The sequence below is a fragment of the Mustela erminea genome, chromosome 7 (assembly GCF_009829155.1).
Source record: "Mustela erminea isolate mMusErm1 chromosome 7, mMusErm1.Pri, whole genome shotgun sequence".
Lineage (NCBI taxonomy): Eukaryota > Metazoa > Chordata > Mammalia > Carnivora > Mustelidae > Mustela > Mustela erminea.
Window position 1 is genome coordinate 27,874,557 of NC_045620.1, and position 11,913 is coordinate 27,886,469.

General features: G+C 42.3%; 1 protein-coding gene and 1 pseudogene across 5 annotated transcripts; both read right to left on the minus strand.

Annotated features, from left to right (window-relative positions):
• Positions 1–216: 216 nt before the first annotated feature.
• On the minus strand, positions 217–10,827 carry LOC116595149 (signal-regulatory protein delta-like). Of its 5 annotated transcripts, none has more exons than XM_032351205.1 (5): positions 10,571–10,827; positions 9,917–10,072; positions 4,089–4,436; positions 1,911–2,234; positions 217–1,494 (listed from the first exon to the last, which is right to left on the minus strand). In XM_032351205.1, exons 2-5 carry the CDS (start codon positions 9,990–9,992, stop codon positions 1,415–1,417), a joined length of 828 nt encoding a protein of 275 aa, XP_032207096.1. In that variant the 5' UTR covers positions 9,993–10,072; positions 10,571–10,827; the 3' UTR covers positions 217–1,414. The 5 variants fall into 5 exon arrangements, with proteins under 5 accessions (XP_032207096.1, XP_032207093.1, XP_032207092.1 ...); XM_032351202.1 differs by having other exon boundaries at positions 1,884–2,234; positions 9,917–10,068; positions 10,571–10,826; XM_032351201.1 differs by having other exon boundaries at positions 1,884–2,234; positions 10,571–10,826.
• On the minus strand, positions 6,450–8,392 carry LOC116595145 (annotated as a pseudogene).
• Positions 10,828–11,913: the final 1,086 nt, after the last annotated feature.

An 11,913-nucleotide genomic window follows, 5' to 3' on the forward strand; every position in this document is an offset into this window, starting at 1 on the left:
ATTTTCGCCAGTATCTGGGAGTAGACACATGGAGGTTCTCCCACTGTCATACCATCTGCATAGAACTATTCCAGTTATAAACCGCAAAGTTTGTGACAATTAGTTATAGCAACCATAGCAAACACACTTAGCTCAATATTTTAAACTATATGTATATATGCCTTTTATTCATTATGTAGAAATGATATTAATTTAATACATTTCTTACGCTTTGGCTTTTAACAGGGAAATGGAACTTATTCACAATATTTTTCCTCTAAATCATCCTCATGTACCTCTACACCTCCAACTCTAACTAGAGTCTTCTCATTAGGAGGACAAAGCTAGAAACCCAAGGATTATGGGAGTACGAGATCTGAGTTCTATTATCCATTCCCTGTGTAACTTGAGGCAAACCCAATCTCCGGGTCTCCACTTCCTCATATGTTACCTGAAGGGCTGGAACGTGGGGTGGACACCATATCGTTTTTAGTCTGTTGAACATTTGTGTCATTGGGTTGGTGGATTCCCTACCAAGAACTCTCTCTCCTTTATAATAATGAGTAAGTGAAAGGCATAGGAAGGGCAATTTCAAATGACTCTCTGGGATTCATTTGTGGAGGCTGGGAATAAGAAGCTCTCTCTCCATCCTGACTGCTAAGATGAGGTAATGAATGTCAACATTTCTTGTACTTACCTCTTCCATTATATGGATGAGGCCTATACACAGCAAACACCAGGCAGAGATGAATAGAGATGAGAGAATTTCAAAGAATAAGAGGCTTGGTGGCCCTGAGACCTTAGTCCTAAAACTCTGCGTTGGATGCTGTGAGGAACCTAGAATCCTCCTCAGCTACAGGATCCCATTATACTAATATTTTTCATTTTTATCCCTTGTAAGGAAAGGTTCTTCACTAATATATATAGCATGCTGGAGAGAGCCCAGACCAACTTTACCACTTTCTCCTACTATCTGTCCCCCTAAATTCCCTTGAGCCTCAGTTTCTTCACTCATATGGTAAGAATAATCATTCTTATACTTAAATTGTTATGCCAGCAAATACAATAATATGGGAGAAAGAGATGCTTCGTGTACAGGAGATGCCCAACAAATAGTAGTATTGTAGTATCACGAATTTAATCATTTCTCAAGCTGGGTATTGCTCAGAATTCAGAAGTTATAACAAAATAGAAAAATTGAATAAGTAAGGCTTTAGGAACAGAAAAAAATGGTTGGAAATTGTACTTCAGTGCTCTGTGGATGTGGGAACTTTATCACCTGGCATCCCTTAGGACAATGCTAACTTTAAGAAAACTGGCTTGACAAGGAGATGTTTTCTCTCCTATTATTGGAGCTCCAGAAGTGGGGTGGGAACCAGGAACAATATGGCCGTGTAATGTTGTCAACCCACATTCTCTACATCTTTGCACTTCTCTACAGCAGATTTTTCCTCAGCTTGGTTCCCCTCATGGTCATTAGATGTTTCTCTGGAGCACCTGGGGCAAACTGATTTCCTGTTCCCAGCCAACAGGAGAGAGAATTGCATTAGTTTCCCAGAGTTTTCTGCAAGTCTGTCCTTTTCACTTATGGACACAAATTGGCTTAAGCCAGTCTCCTATCTGAGTTAACCATGAGTAGGGAGTCATGAAGTGATCTTAATTGGTTTCATCTAGCTCTTGGGGGCTGGTTATTGAATACTGGAATGTCAACCAAAATATCCCTCATCATTCAATTCACCTTTCTGAGTTTGTTTCTCCTCCTGTAAATCACTTAACTCACAGGTTGCTGAGAGATCAAATGTACAATGCATCTTCAATAATAGCCTAATCTAGTAATTCAGTGGGTAGAGGACTGGTTAACTGAAATGATAGCCCATAATAGGGGGTGGAGGAGACAAACTCACTAGTCACAAACACCTTGGTGCCCGGACCTGACTGGAACTCCGTGTTAGGTTTCCCCTCCTTGAACTTCACGCAGTAGTACGTGCCGGCGTCTGCAAGAGAGATTTCACTGATGCGGATGGAAAAGTCTGTGTTGCTAACTTTGGTGGGGTGTCCAATTTCTTTTACTCTGGGAAAGAAGCCTTCTTTGAAATTGTAGATTAATTCCCGGTTTGGCCCATTTCCCTTGAACCATAAGACGGGTCCTTTTGGGAATGAATCTGGTACACTGCAACTCAAGGTGATTGTCTCTCCAACTGATACAGTCTGTGTCATCTCAGCTTGTTGCACCTGGAATATCTCATGTGTGGTTCCTGCAAAGAAATGCAAAATTATTTCCTATTTCCCATGCTCTAGCCCAGGAGGGACTGAAGAACTTGGATCCAGATTGTGGGTGAGCCTCATTCATTACTTATTTTAATGGTGTGTGTGAGTCAGTGCAGAGGACACAATTTATCACCTCTCCCATTTCATGTCCCAGCCCCTAACCAGGGAAAGAAGAGGACAGGGAGGGAGAGGACTGGGATTATGCGTTGATAGTGTTTATAGAGAGAAACTAGTCCTTCTCCCATCTAAATGCCAAAAATCACTCAACACATTAGGAGATGGGTCCAAGTGTCCTCTGTTGATCTCATAGCTATAGGGAGTTTGGGATTGACTTTCATCTCTTCTGAAGGGTAAGCAGCCAAGTGAATTTGTGGAGATGTTAGTGCTGAGAAGTGTGGAGAAAGGGCAAGTCAAGAGATAACAAACCTAGAGAATGGGGAGCCATTTAGGACTATTGTGTTCATGCAGGCAGAGTGCCGCTCCTCTGCTTATCTGTCAAGGGGGGGTGGTAAGAAAGAGACAGTTTCCTCTTCTAAACAAAAGAGAATAGAACCTCAAGGGACCTTATCAATTTTGGAGGGCCCACAACTGATCTCCAACACCCACTCCCACCAACATCACTACCCCATATTAGTCAGGTCCTGGTAATCTCTCTCCTTTTCAGGCAAACCATCAAAAGCAAAGATGGGCTAAGGTGTGGGTTAGAGAGACAAGAAAATCTTGGCCGGTGAGGCTTGGAGAAAATGGTGGGTAAGCTGCCTATGCTCGCACTTTTTAGCTTGAGGGATCTTATGTAAATTTTTCATGGCCCGTTGGGTATGATGGAATGTGACTGGACTTGAAGAGAACATCACAGAGGAAGACTAGTTTTCCCAGAAAAACAGATAGACACACTGATCTCACATAGTGAATGTCATTAATACAGAGAGTGGCAAGAAGTAGCAAACACTGGTTGTCCTCAGAGAAGAGAACAACAGAGCTGGGGTTAGACTAGGGCAGGTCAGGGAAAGATCAAGAGCCAGGACAGTGACTGAACTCCTCCAGAACAGCTTTTCCAAACAAGATGTGGGGGTGGGTGATATCAGTCCCCATCCTTCTAATGTCCTGGCTCCCTAGAATCCATAGTAGGAGACCACACTCACTCATTGATTTCCTGTGGGGAATGGGATCCCTGAGTGCCCTGTGGTGGTCCTTCAGAGACCTGCCACCAGGCCTCAATCACATTCCAGTTAGAAATGGCTGAGTGGATTTGGGCAAGTTTGTAGAGATTCTGTTTATCTGTGGATCCCTTCACTGTGGCTCAGTAAGTATTGGGCTTAGGGGGCAAACTCTAAACTGTGTTATGATTTCATCCTGAACCTGTAAGATAAGATGTGGCTACAAGGGTCAGTGAATGGAAATTGGGTCTCAGAATATAGGTTAGAAGATACTCAATGGAGAGCTCTTATCCCAGGATTGTCCACCAGATCTTAGGAACGCCAGCGGGCCACATAGGTCCCAGTATTCTCACTTTTTGGATCATAAAGTACACACTTATAGTCGTAGTATATCTACTTGGTGCCTTTTTATGTGAGAGTTTCCCTTGCCATATGTCATCACTGGCTTGGTGGAGTTGGCCGTCAGGACAGGGCATGGCCTGTCAACATGGCTTAATTTAGTAGTAGGCATGGGACCACAGGATGGCTAATTAATAGTGCCATCTGCAGAACCTAACTTATAGGGTGGTTTGTGATTGAAGGGGCACAGAATCTAGTGTGTAGTGATGATTTGGTACATGTTTCAGATTTTAAAAAATTTATTTTTACAGACCAAGGGGATGGAGTTTGTCAGGCTGTACTCACCATTCACAGATACAACGGTGCCTGAACCAGATACATACGACATGTCAGGGTGCGCTATGGTTAGTTTCACACAGTAATAGGTGCCCACATCTTTGGGCGACACGTTACTGATGCGGATGGAATAGTCTGTCTGGTTGAACTCTGTGTTTTCCACTTGGGTTACTCGGGGGAATTGGCCTCCATTGAAATTGTAAATTAACTTTCGTTCTTGCGCATTCTCCCTGAACCACAAGACAGGCCCTGCTGGGGAACGAGCAGACACGTTGCAGCCCAGTGTCAAGATCTCTCCAGCTCTGACTGAAACTGAACTCTCAGGCTGGGTCACCTGGAATTCTTGATCCGAAGTTCCTGGAAAGAAAATTGGCTTCATTTCTCATGTTCTTTGTCTTGGCCCAGGATGTTCTGAGGGTCTGGTTCTAGGTCAAAGTGGGACTCGTTACACACTCTTTTAGCAACATGTACTGGCGCGAAGGTATGAAAATGACAAACTGGGTTGTCATAGGGGGTGAGGGGAAGGGGACTCCTTGGCCTGGAGCATAGTAGATACTGTATAAACAGAGGAACTTGCTGCATAACAAATTACTGCAAACTTAATAGTTTAAGAAAACACATATTATTTCATAGTTCCTGTGGACCAGGAGTTCAGGCACAGCTCTAGCTTAGCTGTCATACACAGAGGGAAGATGATGTGAAGACATGGGGAATCTGAGGATGGTCTGAGGCTACCAGAAGCTAGGAGAGAGGCCTGGAACAGATTTCTCCTCATAGTTTATACCAACTTCCTTATAATTGCCAAGCTTGAAAGCAAGCAAGATGACTGACCTTCAGTAGGTGAATGGATATATAAATTGTGGTACATTCAGACAGTGGAATATTATCCAGTGCTAAAAGAAATGAGCTAGTAAGCCCTGAAAAGATATGGAAGAACCTTAGTCAAAAGGAGACACCTGCGTACTGCAGAATATCGTATTTCCAGAATAGGATATTCTGGGAAAGGCAAAACTACGGATACCAGGAATATATCAACTATTGTCAGGGTTAGGTGGAAAGAGATAAATAAGCAGAATACAGAGGATTTTTAGGGCAGTGAAGCTACTCTGTATAATGCTATAAAAATGGATATCACTATACATTTGTCCAAACCCATATTGTATAGAACAGAACGTGAATTATGGGCTTTGGGTGTTAATGACATACTAGTGTAGGTTCATCATTTGTAATAAATGTACCACTCTGGTGGAGGATATTGGTAAGGGGAGAGACTGATGTGTGGGGACAGGGAGTGGTATGGGAAATATCTGCACCTTCTGCTCCATTCTGGTGTGAACCTAAAACAGCTTTAAAATATGAAGTCTATTTATAAAAAAGTCATTTCCATATCCAAGGTCATCAAGATTTTCTTCTATGATATCCTGAAGGAATTTTATAGTTTTATGTTTTACATTGGAGTTATTTTTATGAAAATTGTTAGGTCTGTGTCTAGAATCAATTTTTTTTTTTGGACATGGATGTCCAGATGTCCAATTGCTCCAGCCACTCTGTTGAAAAGACTCTGTTGCTCCTATCCCAAAGATCAGTTGGTTGTATTTATGTGCGTGTATTTCTGGACTTTCTATTCTGTTGCATTGATCTGTGTGTCTATCCTTTCATCAATGCCACTGTTTCAATTACTATAGTTTTCTAGTAAGTTTTGTTCTCTGACTTTGTTCTTCTCCAACATTGATTTGGCTATTCTGGATCTTTAACTTCTCCATATGAACTTTAGAATCAGTTTGTCAATATCCATCAAATACTTTGTTCTTACATTGATTGGGATTGCATTTAATCCTTAGATGAAGTTGAGCAGAATGGGTATCCTGACAATATTAAGTCCTCCCATCCATGAACATGGGATGTATCTCTATTTGTTTAGTTCTTCTTTGATATTTTTTAAAGATTTTATTTATTTGATATATATAGAGAGATCACAAGTAGATAGAGAGGCAGGTGGTGGTGGGGGGAAGCAGGCTCTCTGCTGAGCAGAGAGCCCAATGCGGAGCTCGATCCCAGGACCCTGAGATCATGACCTGACCCAAAAGCAGAGGCTTAACCTACTGAGCCACTCAGGCACCCCTCTTCTTTGATTTAAAACTGATTGCTTTAATCAGTTTTATAGCTTTCTTTATATAGATCTTATACATATAATAGGAGATTTATACCTATTTTTCTTTTTTGAGGGGTGATAATGTACTTGGTCACGTCTTTTTAGTATACAGAAACATAATTGATTTTTTAAAGAAAAGTGTGGAATTTAATCTTTATTTACAGGACACTGCCAGATAGGAGATTCCACATAGAAATAAGAAACCCACCGAGAGGAGGAGCTTCATACAGTTTGTACAGTTTGGAACTGGTCAAGTAGAGTTTTGTTGTAAAAAGTGCTACAATAAAAAAGCACATTTAAAAAGAGTTCTTAGTAGAGAAACAGTAAGACAAACTTCTACCAGAGTACACAACAAACAACTTTCTGCCTCAGCTATATAATCTAAAAGTTAAAGATCCCAGGAGTGCCATCCTGAACCTGGAACGTACAGCCTTCAGAGGTAGTTTCTGGACAACATTCTGATCTTCCTCTTCCTCTACAGAGAAATACTTCTCAATCAAGTTTAATGAAACTTTGTATACAGACTCATTTTCATGGTTTTGTAGAGCCTCGATTTTGTCCAAACCTTCACATTCTTCAGTCATTATACTAAGTTTCTCAGTTTCACCTAGTTTCTCAGCAGCCTAAATGATGTTTGAAACAGCATCCAGAATAACCAGGATAATTTTGGTATCCTTTGCAGTTAAGAGATTCATCAATGTTTCTATTATGCCGTAATGAACGAGGTATACAATCTGTTCAACTGTCCCACCACTTGTATAGTTGGTCACAGCCCAGACAGCTTTTTTTTTGTGTCTTAAAGTCTGCCTTAGAGAGAACACCAGTGAAGAATGGGACTAATCCATGATTCACAACTTGCTGTAACTGGTCCTGGTGGCTAGCTGTGATGTTTGATGTTGTCCATGAGGCTTCCTTCTGAATATTAGTTTTGAAGTTCATTAGCAGGCTGGGAAAGACAGCAAGTGCTCCTGCATCTATTCAACCTGAGTCTGTTCATCTGTCCCAGTGACAATATTTCCTATGGCTCTTAGTGAAGGAGTCAAAATGGGCAATTCAGTAGCTCCTAGAAGCTTCACAAGCTGGGGCACTACTCCTGTTTTCACAACCATTTCAGTCTGTTCATTTGGACCAGCAGTAAGGTAGGAAATGGTATCTGCCAAGACTTCTGGATCATCGTGATGCAGGAGAATTAGGAAGGTAGGAAGGTAGGAAGTATCTGCTAAGATAGATAGGTAAGGAACTAAGGTAGGAAGAATCTGCTCAATAGCATCTAACGGGGGTGCAGGATTCTTGTTGCGACAAAGGTTTGAAAGTGTCCAAGTAAGGTTACATAAGTAGCCACATGCTAACGAAGACATATCAGGAACCACAAGGAGAGCCAAAAGCAGATCAACTGCACCATACTTGATAACCAAGTCTTGAAAAACTGAACCATCACCTGCAATGTTTCCTAGAGCCCATACAGCTTGTTCACTGATGTGGGCATAGGAAGATGCCAACAGAGAAATGAATTCTGGACTAGCACCTCCATCTACCACAGCCTTGGTCTGTTCTGATGTCCCAGAAGCAATGTTAGTGAGAGCCCAAGTGGATTCAAACTGAATAGGACTACAGTCAGTTCTGCCCAAGAAGAACACAAATTTTAGAATCAAACCAGCCCAGATTATGTTGTCTATGTGGGGGGGGGGGGGGGCGGTGCTGCTTTTCCCGAGAAAGCAGTTTCCTAGCAGTTTGAGTAGCCTGGAGCTGGCTTTCCAAATTGTTGCTATTTATGCCTTTGACAATGTCATCAACAGACCAATTTACAGTGCCCTGGTTGTTGCAGTTTTCCTGCAGTGGAGAGGTAGCATCATCGGGAAATGAGCTTATGTTTCTCCATTTCAGCATCCGGTCATCCTTCTTAACTTTCCTCAGCTTCACATTAACTTCTATTTGATGCCGCCTCATTTCTGTACTGTCTTTCCCCTTGTTCTTGAATCTGTTAAGGCAGGCAGCTGGTGAATTAGCATTCTCGTTGGTGGACATGGTTATGAGACAAAGGGAGAAAGCTACACAGCTGGCTCAGGCTTCCAGGGGAGGCGATCCGGGACGTGCAGGCTGCGGGTCAGCTGCCCTCAAAACATCCACCATGGATCACCCATAATTGATTTTTTTATGTTGATTTTGTATCCTTGCTGAACATGCTTACTAACCCAGAGTTGTTGTTGTTGTTGTTGTTTTAAGTAGATTCTTTGGGATTTTCTAGGTAAACAATCACATCATCTGCAAATAAGGGAAGTTCTTTTTCTTCCTTTTAAACTTCCTTCCCTTCCCTTTCTCCTTCCATTCCATTCCATTCCATTCCTTTCTTCCTGTCCCTCTCTCTCCTACAATTTCTAGTACTATGTTGAATAAGAGTTGTGAGTAGGGACATCCTGCCTTAGTCCTTACCTTACGAAAAAAAAAATCAGTCTTTCACCACTAAGTATAATGATAGCTACAGGATTTTTTGTAAATGTTCTTCATCAAATTGAAGAAGTTGCCTCCTATTTCTAGTTTGCTGTGAGTTTGCATCATGAATGGGTGTTAGATTTGTCAAATGACTTTTCTGCATCACTTGATATGATCATGCAATTTTTCTTCTTTAATTTGTTGATGTGAGGGATTACAGTGATTGTTTTTCAAATGTAAAAACAGCTTTGCATGCCTGGAATAAAACCTTCTTAGTCATGGTATATAACTTTACACATTTGAAATTCTATTTGCCAAATTTTGCTCAGGATTCTTGCATTTAGATTCATGAGACATATTGGTCTGTAGTTTTTTTTTTTTAATGTACCATCTATCTGGTTTTGTTATCAAGGTAATAATGGCCTCATCAAATGAGCAGGGAAGCGTTTCGTCTATTTTCTGGAAAAGATTTTTATGAGCTTGGTATTCCCATTAAAATGTGTTTGCTAACATTCTCTAGTGGGTGTGTTACTCATATATTTTACCTTTTCCTAAAACATCCAAGCTTTCTTCCTCCTTGCTTATACTCAGATAAAGGTCTTGGGTTCCTCTTTCATCTGATCTAAATCCCTCGAGACGTCTGCTGTGACAACTGGGACTCAAAGCCTCTGCCAACATGGACCAATGGCCTTGGGAAAGAGACTCCACATGCTTCTTTAGCTTTTTCAGCAAGCAGAGGCAGAACTGCCTAGTTCTCTTAGAGACCCTGCAGGGTTCAGCTTCCCTCACTGACCCAGAGAGATGTCTAGTGACCACTTCTGGTCAATATTCCACGAGCATGCAAACTTCTGAAAATTTTTAACAGTGATTATCTTAGGATGAAAACATTGTGAATTATTTTCTTGCTTTATAATTTCATGTTCTCCAACATGATTTTCCTCATTGAGAAGTTGTGTCTTTGTGGTGTCAATAAATTGGAATGACAGGTTCTTTGTTCCTAAGGGATAGGGGAGGAGCACTCTAATGTGTGCTGTGCTCAGCCCTGTGACTATTAGCATGTGCCCATTCCCTGAACAAAAGGGTGTGGAACAGACTCGGCCACTGGGAGATTTTGGGAACTGGGAACCATTCCAATCTAGTTCTATAAATTCTGGATGGGATAGAGAAAACCCTCCCCCAGGAAATTCTAGGTAAACGGGTAAGGTCAACACAGTATAGGGGAGTCCTCGTCACACATCCTTGAGCCCCAGCTCACCTGTGAATTTCAGTAGCAGAGTCAGCAGCAGGGATGGCAGTGGTGGGCAGGATCGGGAGGCAGGGACAGACATCATGGTGGCCCTGGAGACTTCTCTGAATGCTGTCCTGGAGAGGCCCAGGACACTCTGCTCTGAGGAGAGAAGACACTCCCTGCCTCCATGACGCCAGAGGAAGGGGATGATGATGAGAGGAAAGACCATGGGATTTTACCAGTTTTTCTTTGCGGTTATCAAATAGACAGGCAAGGTGAACACAAGCTGAGAAGCTGCTGCTAGAAATGATTGGTTTTCCAGAGTTAAGGGCATGTCATAGACTTGTGCTCATTCCTGAGCCTCGTCCCAACTGCGATCTCACCAGGCTGCACCCCTGCTGATGTAGAGGCCCAGAGACATGGTGTGGGAAAGAAGTTAGAATTTTGAAGGTGGTGATGATTTGTGTATTAGAGGATGGAAGGGGCTACCGGGAAGGTAGGGCTGGGAGAACACACTGCAAGAAGGAAAGTAACACACCTAGAAACACACCTGGAAGGTGAGGGCTGCCTCTGTTGTCTGTGCTGGGTCTGGGGCCAGCTCTGGGGGAAAAGAGTAGAGGTACAGAAGAAATACTCTTAGAAAGAGAAAGGAACCAGTATGCTGGCTTCTTTCTTTCTCACCTCTGCAATGGGCTCTACCCAAGCACAAAGGCTGTGTTGGAACCGTCAGTCCATACTCAGCTGGTGAACCTTTAGTGTCTCCGGGTCCATAGTCGGGCACTGACTGTTAGGGTGATTTTCCTGTTGCTTCCTTGTGAGCTGTGCCTCCTCAGGGATCAATAGGATGTTAAGGCCAGGAGAGGTGTTAGAACAAGAGGAGAGTCCACAGCAGGCCCAAACTGCGTATAGGAGATGAGAAGACTCCTTTCTCCTTGTGATGTCACCATCCTATCACATTGTTCTGGAATGATGAATTCCATGCAGGGGTGCCATCCATAGCTTCTGGTGAGGGCTATACAGGAACTTTCCTCCAGGTCCAGTATCCTATACTTCTTCTCACCTTCAGCAGACTTCACATCTCCCATCAGACTCTAAACTCTACAGAGCCTCAGATTTTTAGTGCCTTGATGGTCAAGAACATTGGCTTTGCAACCAGATGTAGTTTAGGTTCCAATCCTGAATCCACTTCTTGGTGGCTAACCTACATATCCTTTGACCATGAAATTTTCATTTGTATAGCTGAAATACTCTCAAGTGAGTTCATAGTTGGCCCTTGGACATTTTCTTCTCCGCTTCAGCATGTGGCACATCCTCTACCATTTGGCCAAACCAAGAAGGACCCATGTTCTACATCCTCACTTGTCCACTCATGTCTACACATTCCCAGACCCTGTTAGTTTTACCTCCCAAACACTTCTTGAATTTATTTTTCCATCTCCATTGTCATCTTTGTGTGAATGAAAACTATTACTTCCCAATATGCTATCTTCAAATCTTCTGCCCACTGTTAAGCTCTACCTTCTACTATATCTAGGGTCTTCTACAACACAGATCTGAGTAAACTCCTTTTTTGTGTAAATCATTTTGTAAATTCTCATTGCCCTTGTATATTAAGACTGCTGTATGGTCCCAAATGTTTATAGCAGCAATGTCTACAATAGCCAAACTATGGAAAGAACCTAGATGTCCATCAACAGATGAATGGATAAAGAAGATGTGATATATATACACAATGGAATACTATGCAGCCATCAAAAGAAATGAAATCTTGCCATTTGCGACAACGTAGATGGAACAAGAGCGTATCATGCTTAGCGAAATAAGTCAAGCGGAGAAAGACAATTATCATATGGTCTCCCTGATATGAGGAAGTGGTGATGCAACATGGGGGCTTAAGTGGGTAGGAGAAGAATAAATGAAACAAGATGGGATTGGGAGGGAGACAAACCATAAGTGAATCTTAATCTCACGAAACAAACTGAGGGTTGCTGGGGGGGAGGGGATTGAGAGAAGGGGGGTGGGGT